At 34.6% G+C, this 19382-nt stretch overlaps 1 protein-coding gene across 2 annotated transcripts in view; it reads right to left on the bottom strand.

Annotated features, from left to right (window-relative positions):
* The window catches only part of UHRF1BP1L (UHRF1 binding protein 1 like), a 111997-nt gene that overhangs the window by 32968 nt on the left and 59647 nt on the right, over positions 1–19382 (bottom strand). For both annotated transcript variants that reach the window (XM_045466045.1, XM_045466046.1), the window contains 5 exons: positions 17356–17536; positions 15265–15348; positions 6197–6379; positions 5567–5685; positions 1925–2066 (listed from right to left, as the gene is read on the bottom strand). In XM_045466045.1, coding sequence (XP_045322001.1) covers positions 1925–2066; positions 5567–5685; positions 6197–6379; positions 15265–15348; positions 17356–17536 — 709 coding nt within the window. The remainder of the gene's footprint in view (positions 1–1924; positions 2067–5566; positions 5686–6196; positions 6380–15264; positions 15349–17355; positions 17537–19382) is intronic.

A 19382-nucleotide genomic window follows, 5' to 3' on the forward strand; every position in this document is an offset into this window, starting at 1 on the left:
GCATCATTAGGAAATACACACAGAGCAAAGACCATGTGAACAGACAGCCATCCACAAGCCAATAAGGATTCTCTGAAGAGAGGCGCCTGGGTGGCTCAGTCGGTTGAGCATCTGACTTCAGCTCAGGTCATGATCTCACACTCCGTGAGTTCGAGCCCCACGTCGGGCTCTGTGCTGAGGGCTCAGAGCCTGGAGCCCGCTTCAGATTCTGTGTCTCCCCCTCTCTCTGCCCCTCCCCTGCTCATGCTCTGTCTCACTCTGTCTCAAAAATAAGTAAAAACAAAAAAAAGAATTCTCTGAAGAAACAACCCTGCTGACACTTGATCTAGAACTTCCAACCTCCAAAATTATGAAGAAATGAATGTCTTTTGTTTAAATCACCCAGTCGGTGGTGCTTTGTTATGGCAGCCCTAACAAATTCATACATTTATGTTTTAGCAGAAGTTGTCTCTAAACTGTAGACTCGTGGCCAGTTTTTTATTTTTGGTATATTCTTTTTCTAAATAACATAACATATATTACATTTACAATTATTTTAAAAGTTATATTTTTATAAAGTTGGGCTGCTTAACAAAGAGATGAAATATAAGGACTGAAAATGGATCCCTGTACCTTTGTATATGTTTGAAAATTTTCATAGTGAAAAGTTAAATTAAACACAGTTAAACATAACCTAGCAATTCCATTCCTAAGTATCTAGGGGGCTAGGCTTTAAATTGCTGTAAGGAATTTAATGTTTTTATCAGAAAAAATATATATTATAGAATAAGATTACAATTCCTATGGCACGTGTTAATAAAAATGATAGAAATAAATAAACCTAGATTAGAAATCAGAAATCTTGGAAACTAGTCTTCACTCTGAAGAATTACTAACTCAGTGATGCATTACTTAAGGAAAACACTTATTTATAAGGAGCAAGGAGGACTGGAAACAATGGGATTCTCCAGTTACAGACAAAGGTTGTGAATATTATGGGAAGGCAGTGTAATATAGCTGCAGCCTTGGGGGAAGACACATGAATTCTGATTTAGAAGACCCACATCTCAGCTGTGCCATTTTACTAAGGTACTAAGCAAATGTCTTAACCTTTTTTAATTTTCTCACTGTTTTGGTCAGGAAGGTAGAAAGGATAAACAAGAAATACACAAAAGACTGCTGAAAAGCATGAAGATGGTGAAAATTAGATCCCAAAACTTTGGCACAAACAAGGATTAAATAATTAAACAGTTAAAGAAAAGATACCATATAAACAAAGGCCAATTTTATTTTGAAAAACTATGAGATGAACTCAGATAATCGCATAGAAATTTAGCATTCAAAGAACACAAATGCATAATCATTTTCACTTTAGGACCCCAAAATAGCTTACAAATCAAAATTCATGTAATTCAATGTTCAAAGTAAAGACAAGTGCCAAAAGTTGTCCAAAATATACATTTGTGCATAAAATAGCCAAAAAAATTCTCTATAGCTAAAAGAATAAATGCATTATTAATTTTTCAAAGAAATATAGAGTTTTATATAGCTGAAATATAAATAGGTTTTGAGTAATGGAAAAAAATGACCTTATTCTACAAATAAACTAACTTTCATAAATTCTTTCATTTAACAAACAGCTACTAGTAAAGAAATGAGTCAAGCCTCAGGGATAAAATGAAGCATGACTACTACATGATTCCCAACATTAAGGATGCTACAAGCTAGTGAGAGAAAAAAAAATACGAACAAACAGTAAGAACATGTAAGAAATGCTATATAGAGTTATATACTAAAAACAATGAGAACAAGTGTAAAGAACAATGGGCTTTTGTTTCTTTTTTTCACATTTATAAAGGTTGAAAACTTAGCAAAAACAAAAAACAAAAAACAAAAAACTTCCCAAGTAATGGACAAATAATAACAAAACAGGAAACTCTCTTACTTGGAAAATCCTTTCCGTCTGGATAGTAATATTCTGTGAATTCTATATAAACAGCTGACATTTCTTGTGGAAGATACAGGGATTTCTTATTGCAAGAAATCATACTTTTGGGGGAAGAACGACACTGTTCTGCTGTAGAGACCTGAAAAAATAATTAAGTATATTGAAGTAACACTGAATAAAGCTCTTTCCAAACAATTTATGCCACATGGGCATCACTTCAAACTCCTAAAAGTACTTCAAATAATTAATTAATGGTTAATTTCCAATGCAAACTTTATTATATATTTAACTTCAAATTAAATTATTTTTAATAACACCAATCAACTATTCAGAAAACCTATAGCCCCTTAGAAGTATTAACAGTTACAAAATCAACTCTTTAGTAAGGTCCTTGCAAACTTATTATTGTAAGCCTTAAAATATCAGAGTATTTCTATTACAGAAGTAAGTAAATGGGAGAGTCAGGACACAGATCCAAGTCCTCAAGAATAGACTGCTTCCCTGGTAGGTATTTTACAGTAATTTGTTACCATAATTTATTATCATGAAAAAGTTAGCTATATACAGAGTTTTAGTCTGGGATAATAAAAAAATTACAGAAATAGATAATGGTGATGGTTGTACAACTATGTGAATAAACAATGAGAATGAATGCACAATTAAAAATAGCTAAAATGTTATCAAGTCATTACATTGTATGCTTGAAACTAATAATGTTACATGTCAATTATACCTCAATTTTAAAAAATGGCTGAAATGGTAAATTTCATGTTATGCATATTTTACATTAAAGATTAACCTAAAAATAACTACAAATTCTTCTGTCAAATAGTTTGATCACTTGTTTTTTTTTTAATGTTTGTTTGTTTATTTATTTATGAGAGAGACAGAGCATGAGTGGAGGAGAGGCAGAGAGAAAGGGGACTTCAGGTTCTGAGCTGTCAGCACAGAGCCTGATGCGGGGCTCGAACTCATGGACGGAAGATCATAACCTGACCTGAAGTCGGACACCCACCAACTGAGCCACCCAGGCACCCCTCACTTACTGTCTTCTAAAAAGACTACGAGTTTTAAGGTTCTTGTTACACTTTTTCACTCTCCCCTGAAAATGGTGAATTTACATAAAAAATGTATATACTAATTTTCCCCAAAGTTCAACCAATAGTTTTATCAATTTCATTTATTTGTACTTGTTTAGTATATATTCAGGTATGTATCTCAAGGTTAACTTTTTTCATTCATTCAACAAACATGTATATTTCTCATATGAAGTAGAATATTTCTCTTGTATAAATTGCTAATAAAACCTTTGAAACCTTGTATAGACTTTATAAATTTAAGTCAGTTCCTTGCATTATCTAATTAAGAAGTTTTTCTTTTTTTTTTTTAATTTTTTTTTTCAACGTTTACTTACCTTTGGGACAGAGAGAGACAGAGCATGAACCGGGGAGGGGCAGAGAGAGAGGGAGACACAGAATCGGAAACAGGCTCCAGGCTCTGAGCCATCAGCCCAGAGCCCGACGCGGGGCTCGAACTCATGGACCACGAGATCGTGACCTGGCTGAAGTCGGACGCTTAACCGACTGCGCCACCCAGGCGCCCCAGAAGTTTTTCTTTGCATATATGGAAACAAATCCTTTTCACCTCAAAGTATCAACTTATTTTAATAGACAATTACTTCCTTTTTCCTTCAATAGTTAAAAGGTTATTCAAATTGATATAAACATACTATTTTCTTTCAGTTATTTTTATTTGTTTTGTTCTGGTGTATTTGTATATGTGGGATTTCTTTTTTTTTTTTTTTTTTTAATATTTATTTACTTTTGAGAGAGAAAAGAGACAGAATGTGAGTGGGCGGGGGGGGGGGGGGGGGCGGGCAGACATAAAATCTGAAGCAGGCTCCAGGCTCTGAACGGATAGCACAGAGCCCAACACAGGGCTCGAACTCACAAACTGTGAGATCATGACCTGAGCTGAAGTCGGACACTCAACCGACTGAGCCACCAAGGTGCCCTGTGTATGTGGGATTTCTTTACTTTATTTCGCCCTCAACTACTTGGGATTATGGGTGATTCACCTCTGCTATTTCTATATGAATTTATTTACATCTTCTGGCTTCAAATAAGATGCATTATATATGGAATGTGAAACAAGAAGCCATTGTACAATAAGAAAATAATGCGTAATCAAGGTTTCTCAAAATTGTCATTACTGACATTTGGGGCCACATGATTCTTGGTTTTGGCACTGCTAACAACGTGCAGTGCATTGTCACAATGTTTAGCAGCATCACTGGTCTCTACCCACTACTTGTCAGCAACAACCTCCTCCAGTTGTGACAACCAAAGATGTCATCAGACATTGCCAAATGTCCTCTAGGGTATAAAATCAACCCCAGTTGAAAACCACTGAGTAAAATAAAAAATTTTCAGATAAAACTAAGTCTCAAAGCCATAGACTCATCAAAATAAACCAGAACAATTCATAAATGATAACATGTTATCTGAAATTGTTTATTTTTAAAGAATGTTATAGTCTATTATGTTGGTCTCAAGGACTGTAATATTATACCATATTGTATGATTACAGCCTGAACAATATAAATGGACAGAATTCTTAGCCATGAAATTATGTTCACAAGATAGCCAATACTCAGTTCAATAAGGCAAAAAAATATTTTAGTTTCTTCCACTAAGAGCATTGTGTAATAAGGAATCTGATCTCCTAAGAGAGGTCTGGCCTTTGTTCCTGCTTCTGGGAAGTAATTCTAAATTCTTAGAATTCCCTATTCATGGTAGATCCCTGGGACAACTGACAGTTTATGTTTACAGTGATGACTAAGAGTGAGGTTGGCCATACTTGATAGTCTTAGTAGTCTTCAGAGACTGGAGGCTTTGGGTCACCTGGTATCTAACAACTGAGTTCATCTAAGAGGGTAATACTTCATGTATATTGTTAGGTATACTTCATGTATATTGTTCCTTGTGCCCTGAGGACAAGGAAGTTCCACATTTGGAACCCTCTTAGCCCAATCCAGGTTCTCTTCCTATGGCTGAATCCAATTTATATCCTTCCCTGTAATATATGTAATTCTTAGTATAAATGTGCTTCTTAGCATAACTTATTTCAGTGAATTCTATTATTTATCCCAATGAATTCTTGAATCTGAAGGTGGCTTAGGGGAGACTCCCAAACAGTTGCTGTGAGAAGTCTTGTGCAGATTTGGCAGACTGGAGGACTATGCTCTTGACCTCACAGTTTGGTTAATTCTGTATAACCATATAAACAAAAATTAATGAATGGATATCTTCTATCCTGTCTAATTAGCCATTTCACAAAACTGGCCAAGATGTTTTTAAATAAAAGAGTGGCAGTAGTTTATAAGAGTTGCTTGCAGGGGCATCTGGGCGGTTTAGTCATTTAAGAGTTTGGCTCAGGTCATGATCTCACAGTTGTGGGATTAAGCCTCACCTCAGTCTCTGTGCTGACACCACGGAGCCTACTTGGGATTCTCTCTCTCCCTCTCTCTCTGCCCCTGCCCCACTCTCTCTCAAAATAAATAAATAAACATTTAAAACAAAATATGAGTTGCTTGCAGAAGATGTTTTATCATAAGATTTAATTAAAAATGAATCATACCTGGTATATATTGAAATCTGCAAGTCTAACCACAACAGAACTAGACATTAACTTAGCTTTGGACTGTTGAGATAATACTGAAGGTGATCTGGAAGTCCCTTTCAGAGCCGAGTCTTTCTCTGTGGGAAATAAGAAAAAAACTTTCAATTTATGGCAAATGATTTTTGACAATCACTTTTTTGTTAAGACAGCTACTAGAAATACACATGAACTCTAATTTGTCAAACAAAATAATATATGTGAAAATACTTTATATATAAACTGATGCAGGAATTTGTTATTATAATGATTATTCTTTTGTGTGATTATTCTTTAAACATGAGTCATATACCACATTTAAGATATTCTTATACAATAACTTTTACCAGAAATTCTTGTTAAAAAGAGAGACCTATCAGCCATTTAACAATCTCAAACATTCTAACGGGGTATTACTCTTATTGGTCATGTCAATTTAAAAAGTGCTTTTGGTCCATAAGCCTATGGTCTGAAGAAGGTGCAGAATTTTTAGACATTAATTAAATTTTACAGAAAATTTACAGAAAATATCCTATCATGATCACACACACACACACACACACACACACACACACTCAGGGGAATGCCATAATGTTGTTATAGGTAAAATACCTGTTTGTGTGTGCTGGGGAGAGGCATGTGTTGGGGATTTAGGAGGTGAACCTACATTATGATCCTTTACAGCCTGCTTAAGCATTTCAACGTTGCACTCAAATTCATGTAACAATTCGTTGGCCCATCCATTTTTTGTTTTGGTTGCATCACTAAAATACATCCAATGATTACAACTATCTCCTGTAAAATGAATGACAGGTATTTCACTGAAAAATGCACAATTTTCATTTATTTTATTGTAGCAATGCTTCTAATGAGATTTATTTATTTCCCAAGGGTTTTTTTCTCAAGGGAGTAGTCTTCACCTACAAGAGATTTTAATCTTCCTAGAAAATTTGAGCAAAACATTTGGAATACATGCAAAGAGTGTCAAAAGGAAGTTATCTAGAGGTTTCTATCAGAAATCAACCATTGGTAGAACATGACTCAAAATTTCAATTACAAACAGGACTGCTGGTCAACCCTCACTGAATGCTCAAGTATCAAACATACCTCCATTAGAAAGAAAATACTACAGAAAATACTACCAGAAAAAAGTCCTTTCATCAAAGATTTGTTGTAAAGTGACAAATAAAACCTATCCTTAAAATGATGAGGATTATTAAAACACTTAAGAAACCAATGAAATTTCTCAAGATGGACATTAAGTCATAAAGATATAGATCTATCTATACCTACATAAAAATTTTTGGAAGGAAAATAAAAAATTAGGATTATTAGGTTTCTCTGTAGCAAAAACTGAGAAAAGTAGTATGTACATAAAAGGGTTCAGAAAATATTGTGCCCACCCAGAAATGCTATCTTTGGGTGGCACCTGGGTAGCTCAGTCAATTAAGGGTCTGATTCTTGATTTTGGCTCAGGTCACGATCTGCATCTTGAGATTCTCTCTCTCCACTCATCCCTCTCTCTCTGCCCCTCTCTCTGCTTCTCCCCTGCTCATGTGCACACACATTCTCTCAAAATAAATAAACTTAAAAAAAAAAATAAAATCTATGACTAAGTTTCACCTTCCAAAATATGAATTATTTCTGTAGTTAAAAAAACTTTACATACGTGTAAGTAACTTACAAATCAAATATAGAATATACAACAAAGACTTCAAACAAAAATCAAATAGTATAACCTTTAAATTCGTCAAGCACACATACAGAAATAACAAACAGAAGAAGGATAAATTTGTGAACAGAAAAATTTTATCACTTCCTTAAAGTCCTGGAAAATTCCTTAAACTTGTTTTTCTTATTTTTGTTAATTAAAAAAAAAAAAAAATCCATACATCACCAAAATGCAGAGATGGGCATAAGGTCAAATTACTTAATTTGGCCATAAACTTATATATTTTGTTTTTTATTATTTGGGAGGAAAAAACCTATCAATATTTAATTATTAAAAAGTCTATTAATGTATCACTGCTCTGCCTTTTGGCTAAGATCACATGTAAAAAGTCTATTAATGAAATTTAGAAAACACAGAAAAGTTTTTTAAAAAGTTCCTGGAATCCTACAACATGGCTGAAATCATTGTTATCCTTTTACTTTATTTCCTTTCTTGAGTTTTTAATATTAAAATATACTAATAATATACTGATTTTTAAAATTCAAAACATATACTAACTTTTGTCACAATAAACAAAATAAAATAGCATAAAATATGTCCTCCAAATTCTGATTTTAACATTTAAATCAATAGAGTACTGCCAATTGCTAACAATTGTACTTCCTAATAATCTACATAAAACACTATATAAAAATGCATAAATATTTTCTATGGCAATTATATCTTCTTGGTGAAATACTACTAGGGAAAAATAACAAATATTTTGGTCTCTTTTTTTCCTTAAAAAGTTAAAGAGAAAAGAAAAATGCCAGTGGAGTATGACTATGCTCACCTCATCCCATGAATATAACTAGATTACCATCAAATCATCCTAAATATCCCAGAAATAGACCTGAAGACTGGCAGAACAAATGCCACAACTAAAGGTAGAGAAGAGGCCACAACAAGGAAGCTACGAAGTGCAGTGACAGGGTTTGGGAGAGAAATGGATTGGATGGTGGCTGCTATGTTGGGGAGGGAGTCACAGTTGCTAAGAAGGGCTAGAGACAAACTCACACACAGAGGAGTGCATGGGGAAAATGAATCCCCACAGTAGTTGACTTGGAAAGCAAAAGGGACCCAATTTCATGGCTTTTGCCAACCAGCAGGGCTTAAAGCCTGGAATTTTAAAGGTCAGCGTGCTTAGCTCTTGGAGAGCTCAGAAGGTACTGGAGCACCTCTTGTGAAGAAGTCAGGCAAACAACCCGCAAACATATAGCATGGAAACAGTAATCTGAAGAGCACCTGGAGCACACGCCGGGGAAGGTATTTGCTCATCTTGTATTGTGACCCAGAGAGATAGCGTTCACAGAGAAACCCCTCTGGGAAGAAAGGAATAAGCCAGCACCATTTCCCTTCCCCATCCCTCAGAATAAGCACGGGGTAACTGGTGGGAATCAGTTTAGTGCAGACATTCGCTACCTAACTCACTTACACCAAGCCACACTCCATGCACTCCAGTGGAATTTGCCTCAGCCCCAGCACAGCAGACCCTCTCCCCCAAAAGACCAACCCAAACCCCTGCTCACACTGTGTCTCCCTACATGGGAGTTTTGCAGAGCCTCGGTGCCAGCTGCGATGGCGACAGGCTTCATTTCACAGGCAGACCAGAACACACTTAGTTAAAATGTGCCATATTCAGGCCAGGGACCAAACACCGCCAGTGAGAGGCAAACAGAGCCCCTGCATTCAACTGGCCTGATGGATAAAGTGGCTAGGAAACAACAGCAAAGCACATGCAGCACATATTGGAGACACTCCCAGAAGCATCAGAACCTGGGGAACAGGGGACATGACAAAACAGGGCACTCCATGACCCCTGCTTCATAAGGCCATTACCCTCAATAACAGGAGATGTAGCTGACTTTCCTAACACAGAGAAACAGGCACAGAGACTTAGACAAAATGAGAGAACAGGACGGGACATGACCAGAGATCTAAGAGAAACAGATACAAGTAACAAGCCAGATTGAGAATTTAAAGTAATGATTACAAGGATATTCACTGGACTTGAGAAAAGAGGAGGACATTCGTGAGACCCTTAACAAAGAGATATGGAATGACATAGCAGAGATAAAGGGCTCAATAAACAAAATGAGAAATACCCTTGATGGAATAAGCAGCAGGATGGAAGAAGCAGGGGAAAAAAATTAGTGACCTAGAAGACAGATTAATGGAAAGTAATCAAGCATAACAAAAGAGAGAAAAAAGAATTATGCAAAATGAGAACAGACTTAGGAAACTCAGTGACTCAATCAAACATAATATTATAGAAGAGAGAGAGAATGGGGCAGAAAATTTATTTGAAGAAATAAAAGCTAAAAATTTCTCTAATCTAGGAAAGGAAACAGATATCCAGATCCAGCAGGCAAAGAGAACTCTCAAAATCAACAAAAGAGATCCACATCAAGACATATTTTAATTAAACTGACAAAATATAGTGATAAAGAAAAAAATTTTAAAGCAGCAAGACACAAGGAAACAGTAACTTACAAGGGAACACTTATAAAGGCTACCAGGAGATTTTTCAGCAGAGGCTTTCCAAGCAAGATGTCAGTGGTATGATACATTCAAAGTGCTGAATTGGAAAAAATCTGCTGAGTATACTCTTAACTAAAGGAGCTCATGACCACTAAACCAGCCCGGCAAGAAATATTAAAGGAGACACACTGAATGGAGAGGAAAAACCAAAAGTGACAGTCTGAAGGTAGAAAACACAAAAAAAGCAAAAATGAGTGTTTTTGTAAAAATTAGTCAAGGAACTCACAAAATAAAAGACTGTAAAATATAAAAACATATATGTAAAGCATGGGGAGGAGAGGAGTAAGAATGGGATCAAATCTAAATGACCAAATTAATATAGATTGCTATCTGCAAAAGAGGTTATATACAAAGCTAATGGTAACCATATCATAAACCAATAATAAATACGCAAAGAAAAAATAAAGAAATGCAAACATATCACTAAAGAAAATCAGGAAACCATGAAAGAGAAACAAAAAAAGATAGGAGAAAATCATCACAAATGACCACAAAAAAATAAAATGACAATGAATACACATCTGTAAATAATTACTTTGAATGTAAATGCACTAAACACTTCCATCAAAAGCCACAGGGTGACAGAATGCACAAAAAGAACAAGATACATCTATATGCTGCCATCAAGAGACTCATCTTACACCTAAGGACACCAGCAGGTTCAAAGTGAAGAGATGGAAAAACACCTATCATGCAAATGGATGTCAAAAAAAGCCACAGGAGCAATACTTATATGACACAAATCAGAGTTTAACAAGAGACAAAGAAGGACACTATACAATCAAAAAGGGGACAATCCAACAAGAAGATATAACAATTATAAATATTTATGCTGCCAACACAGTAGCACCCAAATACATAAAACAGTTAATTACAAAAATAAAGGAACTAATTGATAGTAATACAATAATACTAGGGGACTTTAACACCCCACTTACACATCAATGGACAGATCAAACAGAAAATCAATGAGAAATAATGGCTTTGAATGACAAACTGGAACAGATGGATTCAATAGATATATTCAGAAAATTCCATCCTAAAACAGCAGAATACACATTCTTTTCAAGTACACATGAAATACTGTCCAAAATAGATCTCAATAAATTCAAGAAGACTGAAGTCATACCATGAATCTTTTCTGACCACAAGGTTATGAAACTAGACGTCAACCACAAGAAAAAATCTGGAAAGAGCATAAAAATATGGAGATTAAATAACATGCTACTGAACAATGAATGGGTCAATCAGAAAATAAAAGAAGAAATTAAAAAGTACATGGAAGCAAATGAAAATGAAAATACAACCGCCCAAAACCTTTGGGATGCAGCAAAAGCAGTTCTAAAAAGGGAAGTTTATTGCCAAATAGATCATTCTCAAGAAGCAACAAAAATCTCAAATAGGCAATCTAACCTTACACCTAAAGGAGCTAGGAAAAAGAAGAAAAAACAAAACCCCAACCAGTAGAAGGAAGGACATAATAAAGATTAGAGCAGAAATAAGTGATACAGAAAAACAAAGGAATGAACAAACAACAAAACCACAAAAGAACAGATCAATAAAACCAGGAGTTACTTCTTTAGAAAAAAATCAATAGAATTGACAAATTTCTAGCCAGACTTATCAAGAAAAAAACAAACAAGACTCAAATAAATAAAATCACAAGTGAAAGAGTAGAAATAACCAAGACCACAGAAATACAAATATAAGAGAATATTATGAAACACTACATGCCAACAAATTGTGGACAACCTAAAAGAAATGGATAAATTCCTAGAAACATATAAACTAATAAAACTCAAGCAGGAAGAAATAGAAAATTTGGAAGCAGCAAAGAAATTGAATCAGTAATCAAAAAACTCCCAACAAACAAAAGTCCACGACAAGATGGCTTCACAGGTGAATTCTAACCAACATTAAAGAAGAGTTAATACCTATTCTTCCCAAACTATTCCCAAAAATAGAAAAGGAAGGAAAGTTCCAAATTCATTCTACAAGGCCAGCATTATCTTGATAACAAAACCAGATAAAGATACCAGTGAAAAAGAGAACTACAAACCAATATCCCTGATGAACACAGATGTAAAAATCCTCAACCAATACTAGCAAACTGAATTCAACAATACATTAGAAAAACCATTCAGCACAATAAAGTAGGGACTTATTCCTGGGTTGCAAGGGTGGTTCAATATTTGCAAATCAATCAATGTGAAATATCACATCAATAAGAAAAAGGATAAAAACTGTATGATCATTTCAATAGATGCGGAAAAAGCATTAGACACAGTACAACATCCATTCATTATAAAAAAGCCTTCATCAAAGTAGGTTTGGAGGGAACATACCTCAACATAATGAACATATATGAAACACCCACAGCAAACATTTTTAATGGGGAATGGTCAGGAACAAAACAAGGATGTCAACTCTCACCATGTTTATTCAATATAGTACTGGAAGTATTAGCCATGTATCAGACAACAAAAAGAAATAAAGAGCATCCAAATATGTAAGGAAGATGTAAAACTTCCATTATTTGCAGAGGACATGATAATATATACAGAAAACCCAAAAGACTCCAGCAAAATCTGCTGTAACTGATAAACGAATTCAATAAAGTTTCAGGATAAAAAAATCAATGTACAGAAATCTCTTGTATTTCTATACACCAATAATGAATAGCAGAAAAAAAAGTCAAAGAATCAATCCCATTTACAACTGCACTAAAAACCGTAAGATCCCTAGGAATAAACTTAACCAAAGAGGTGAAGGACCTATACTCTGAAAACTATAAAACAATGATGAAAGAAATGGAAGATGACACAAAGAAATGGAAATACATTTCATGTTCATGGATTAGAAGAAAAAATACTGTTAAAATGTCTATACTACCCAAAGCAATCTACACATTTAATACAATTCCTATAAAGGGGCGCCTGGGTGGCGCAGTCGGTTAAGCGTCCGACTTCAGCCAGGTCACGATCTCGTGGTCCGTGAGTTCGAGCCCCGCGTCAGGCTCTGGGCTGATGGCTCAGAGCCTGGAGCCTGTTTCCGATTCTGTGTCTCCCTCTCTCTCTGCCCCTCCCCCGTTCATGCTCTGTCTCTCTCTGTCCCCCAAAAAAATAAAATAAACATTGGGAAAAAAAAAAATTAAAAAAAAAAAAAATACCAACAGTATTTTTCCCAGAACTAGAACAATCTTAAAATTTGTAGGGGACTACAAGAGACCTCGAATAGCCAAAGCAATCTTGAAAAAGCAAAGCAAAGCTGGAGAGATCACAACTCTGGACTTCCAAGTTATATTACAAAGCTGTGGTAATCAAAACAGTATGATACCAGCACAAATGGATGCACAGATATATGCAACAGAATAGAAAACCGTCAGTTTTGAATCCCAGCTGCACGCCAAAGGAAAAACACAAGAGAGTTTTGACACAGGGCTAACTGACTTCCCTCTCTACTTTGTGAGGGCTGCCTAAATAGCAGGGGTTGAGATCCCCAGTCCGGGAATGAAAGATTGGGTGGCTTCATTTTCCCCCAAAACACCAACACGGTGGGAATTCAGAGAGCAACACAGCAGTCCCCGGGGGAGGCAGGGACCTACCTACATGAACACCCTCCCACCCTGTTCCTGGCAACTGCTTGTCTTCTGGGGCAGGACTGACTCTGAGCCAAGGCAGCCACAGCTGGCCTCTCCTCCAGACCATCACAGCCACCATCTCCCAGGCACCAACAGACAACTCTTTTTTTTCTTTTGCAATCAGGATCATAGTTTCTGATTTCTTTTTTTTTTTTTTTTTGTCATTTCCTTTTATCTTTTTTTTTTAATTAGGCTTTTTTATTCTTTTCTTTCTTTTCTCTTCTACTTTCTTTTCTTCTTTCTTTCTTTTTTGTTGGAATCAGCTTTATAGTTTTTTGATTGTTTGTGGGGTTTTTTTGTTACCTTTCCTTTTCTCTTTTTATGGAATCAGGCTTCGCCCAACCTCTTTTTTTCCCAGGTTACTTCAACAAACAAATCAAAGCACACCTAGTTAAAGGTCTAAACGCTCCAACACTGCAAGCAAAGAGTTCTGCAAAGAAATGACCAGTGGGAAAGAGATGCCAAAACACAACAGCAAAGTACACACAGCATATACCTGAAACACAATCTGGAGTACCAGGCCCTGGACAGTGTATGACCCCTTTTTAATACAGTAGTGCTCAGCTGCAGGAATCATAACAAGCTTTTACAACATGCAAAGATAGAAACTTAGCCCAAATGACACAATGGAGGAATTCTCCCCAAAAGAAAGGTCAAGAAGAAATCACAGCCCGGGGATTTGCTTAAAACAGATATAAACAACGTACCTGAACAAGAATTTAGAACAAGTCATAAGACAACTAGTTGGGCTTTAAAAAAGCATAGAAGACACCAGAGAAACCCCTGCTGCAGAGATCAAAGACCTAACAACTAGTCATGATGAATTAAGAAATACTATCACTGAGATGCAAAATAAACTAGACAGTGACAGCAAGGACTGAAGAAGCAGAGGAGAGAATAGGCAAAGTAGAAGATAAAATTAGGAAAACAATGAAGCTGAAAAAAAGAGGGAAATTACTAGACACAAGGGGAGACTTAGAAAACCAAGTGTTTCCACGAAGCAAAACAAAATCTATACCATATGAGTGCCAGAAGAAGAGTGAGAGAAAGGGACAGAAGCTTTATATGAACAAATTATAGCTGAGAACTTCCCTAATCTGGGGAAAGAAAGGTATCCAAGTCCAAAAGGCATACAGGACTCCCTTCAAAATCAACAAAAACAGGTCAACACCATGACATACCATAGTGAAATTTGCAAAATACAAGGATAAAGCCAAGATACGGTAGCAGCCCAAGTATCCATCGATTGATGAATAAATAAAGGAACATGTAGTATCAATCCATAATGGAATATTATCAGCCATAAAAGAGAAAGAAATATTGTCATTTGCAAGGATATGGATGGAGCTAGAAAGTATAATGCTAAGCAAAATAAGTCAGTCAGAGAAAGACAAATACCATATGGTTTCACTCATGTGAGATTTAAGAAAGAAAACAAAGGAGCAAAGGGGGGAAAAGAGCTAAATTAAGAAACAGACTCTTAATTATAGAGAACAAACTGATGAGAGAGGGGTGGATGGTGGTTGCATGAAATAAGTGATGGGGATTAAGGAGTGTACTTGTCCTAAGTACCAAGTAATATATGCAGCTGTTAAATCACTATATTGCACACCTGAAACTAATATGACACTGTATGTTACCTATTAAAATAATAAAAAATAAACATAAATTAAAATAAATACAAAATAAAATGAATTAAAAAATAATAAATACAAAAAGAAATGAGATAAATTGACTATATAACTTTAAGGCAAGATTTATGTCTGTTAAAGAAATTGTTATACATACCTGCTTTGTGATAAGGATAATAATCTATAGTTAGCTGTGTAAAAGACAGTTGCATAGCCCCTCCAGTAATACGTCTGTTTGACTCTGGGAAAATTAAAAATTTGGCATTGAGAGAAAGAGAAAGAAACATTAGCAAATATCAGAAACACTTCATGTATTGTACTTGCAGTCTAAGCAATGATTGTCTCTCTATTGTCATGAACAATATACGTTAAGGAATTCAGGAAATGCAATGCAATCTAATTAGTATTACTGAGCCCCTATCATTTGCATTGTACAAAGCTAGAAGATGAGGGTACAAAAAGAGTAGAACTTTTATATTTATAGCTCTAACCATATGCCAAATATTGTTTTGTTTTAAATACTTTAGTTATACTTATTGATTTGCTCTTCCTCACAACCCTGAGATAAATACTATTATTATTATTATTATTATTATTATTATTATTATTTTCTAGACAAGTAAATTGAGACACAAACAGGTTAATTAAATAGACCAAGGTCTTACCAGGCAATAAACACAGAGCTTATTTTGAACCCAAGAAATGTTAACCACTATACTATATCATCTTGTCTTTTATTGAAGAACTTGAGCCTACTAGATTAGGTAGTTGTTCAAAGTCACATAGCTATAGTAAGATTAGAAGCAGATCACAACTCAGTGTAACTCCAACATAAAAATCAAATTTTAACACAGCATGGATAAATCAACTGCAAGTACAGAAAATACAAATTAAGATACAACCAGGTATGAATGAATATGATTCATTTCAGACCTTTCTGGATTTTAGAACAAATCTGTACCATGAAGGAAATACTTTGGTGGAGTAGTTTTCCCCTAAAAAACATAATGCAGCTTATTCTATGAGGGAGTATAAAGAGTGAGAAATGTAAAAAAAAAAAACAAAAAAACAAAAAAAACAAAAAAAACAAAAAACAAAAAACTTGGAAGACACTTGTCTCTATTCTTTTGCTGATTACTTAACCTTGACCCCCTCATTTTGTTATGTTGGTTTATTTTAACTTTTTCATTTTCCTGTCAAATCAGTAAAGATACCAACTTTAAGACAAATGACACAAAGGTAGACAAAAGAAAAGACAACAAATCCCTCTCTAAACTCCAAATCTTCCTCATCTTTTCCATTCCACCCTTTTATCTGGTCACTGGTACTTAGCTGCCTTATCTGATGAAGGCAGAGTAACTTCTGCTAAATATCCAAGGTCAGTCTCAGCTTTAAAAATACAGAGTAACAATTTTCACAGATGTAGACTGTGATTCAGGTCTGAGGTACAGAGGTCAGATATAGATATCTCTGTTTTAAAGAGATCCTCAAGCTCACCAAAGTTTGAGAACCACTGTCCTAGAAGTAGGATCACTTGCTAAACCCTTCCAACACTCATGGGCGGGGGACACTCTCCAACAGAAAGAAATGCAAGTACCTAGATTACAGAACCACAGATTTTCAAAGTGACCAAGAAGAGCTATTTCTCCATTACCTGTGTCTACTAAATTAAGAAAAGTAAGAGAAACAAAAGCGAAAAGTAAAGAAAACAAACTTAACTAACTGGAATTTGGCTTCCTAACCAAATTTTGGGAGCATTACTGGAGAAGAGACGCAAGAAATGTTAAACAGCCACATAGTTGTGTTTACATGCAAATGGGGTCAGAAAAATGCAGATAGACCACCATGTGGAAACATATGTGCAAATAATTATGAATTGAGTATGGACTAAAATTGAATGTATTCATAATTTCAAAATTATTAAAAAGTTAATTCAAAGGCAAGTCTAAGATTTCATCATCCTCTAAGGATGTCATCTATTCAATCCTTGATTTTTTTAAACTTAATTTTACTGTTAGCATCTGTAGCTAATAATTGTGCTGAAATACTAACTACTAAAGCCAAAAAATTTCATACCAATATATATTGCTTAAAAGTACAACTTTCACCTATGCATCTCATATGAATGATAAAATTATGACCAGTCATTGTACAAGACATATTATATATTACAAATGATAAACAATCCAGTTTCGTAGGAAATCCTAAAAAAAAATCAAAGTAGTTTGAAATAAGCAGCTTTTATTACCTTTTTCTTTAGCATGAATGTCATCACATATGTGTAGATCTAGATGAGAAATCACTAAATGATGAGACGTTTCTTTAACATCAAAGTCATTGAATAGTTTCACAATTGCATCATTTAGATCAGGAGCATTTGAAGTCTGTGGTGTCTTCACTTGTTGGGTAGATGGGGCTACTGCCGAGCTCTAAAAGATTCAAAACTGCCTTATCACTACAAGTTAAATATTTGAATTTCCACAAACAAGAAAACTTAAATAAATATCTTTAGTAGTAAAGTCATGAAAAATAAGCTAATATATCTCTATTCTATCAATGACTCAATTCCCCCCCAAATATTTTCTGAATTATATGGGAATAAAATTAAATCTAAAAACTGGAAAACTATACACATTTGAATATGAAACCAATGTTTAAAATAGTTGATTATATCTATATATTTATAGCCCTTATTTTAGAAAATATATTTATTAACTATTAAAGCCAGCTTATTCAAATAGTATTAGCTCCACATATTAAAAAAGAAACAAACGTGAGCATCGTATATATCAGTTGTATACACTATTATATATCCTGTAGAAATAAATCACTTCTTTGTAAAAGTGCTTTTGATATCGTGTAGTATTTTAAGTGCCCTGATACCTCTCCAAAGTGATGTGGCATGTCCTTTGAACTTGGAAGAAGCCAGAAAGTGGAAGAGATTTATAAGAGACTGTGAGTTCAAGTTCTTTTCTCCCCAAAGTGACAAAGTATAGAATAATGCTGAAGTGTAAAGACTTATGTGAACCTAATAGCCTAAAATGATTCTATATAAGTATACTGTAAGATCATCTTATCTATAAGCTACAAAACTGTACATGAAAATTTGGTAATAAAATGAAGACCAAATTTTTCATCAAGAAATATTAAAAAGTTTCTAATTAAGAACAATCCACTAATAAAAGTGTAGTTAGTTATATATGAAAAATTAAAGTACATTTTGTATGTATACATATTTATACATTATCTATTAAGAACTACCTGTAAATGAATTTCAAAGTATACTCAGTTAAATGAGAATCTCTCAAAGAAAATGATTGGGACCCACAGTAATTAAAGAAAAGGAAAGATGAAATATAATTGTGAAGCCTTAAATTCTAGGGGGCTCAAGAAAAATTCTTTCACTAATTAACTGTCAAACTAATTTCCATAAGAAAAATCACTTATGTTCTTCTACTTTCACAGCCTTAACAGACTACTATTTATGTCTACAATTGTACTATTTTGAAGGAAAACATTACCCTGTATTTAACCATGTTTTTTTATGTTCTTCATCAACATAAATACTGATATACACAAAACATAAACATTAATCTCCATAGAAACCTTTCTCTTAATGTTGTGGTAGATTCAGTTTTTACATGCTGTTTGGGGTTGGGGGGTGAGTGGGCATTATAAACTCTTTTGCCTAATGAATAATCTTAACATTTCCTGGTTTCTTGTGTATTCTTCCCTTTTAGAAAAGAAAAGGATGAAGCTAATTAAGTATTTATGATAGAAGATGGCTGTCAAGTTGTCAGGCTGAGCAAAGGAACACTGTCAACTACTTTACTCTCTAATCCACTCTCTTAGTCCTCAAATAATCAGGGCATTCTGTATGATACCTAAAGTAGTTAATGTGACAATGACCACCCAAGAAAGAAACTTGAAGGTAATGAGAATGGTTAAGTAACTTTACCATGAAATATTAGGGAGCAACCAAAAATAAAAATTAAAGACTAACAACATGGAAGAAAATTGTATATATCCATTTACTACACACTTGCTAAAACTAAGAAAAATGCAGGTGCTGAGGCAAAAAAAACCTTTAAGGAAATACTTCAAAATGCTAACACTGGTTTTATTATGGTGATTGGATTACAGAACTTCGTCCTTTTTCTAGTTTCCTAATCTGTGATAATCTATACAAATATATCCACATGTTGTATAAGTAAGACCCACAGTAACATCAAAACTTTGTCTATTAGCCTTTAATTTCAATTACCATCTCTGTTA

The sequence above is a fragment of the Leopardus geoffroyi genome, chromosome B4, assembly GCF_018350155.1.
Source record: "Leopardus geoffroyi isolate Oge1 chromosome B4, O.geoffroyi_Oge1_pat1.0, whole genome shotgun sequence".
NCBI lineage: Eukaryota > Metazoa > Chordata > Mammalia > Carnivora > Felidae > Leopardus > Leopardus geoffroyi.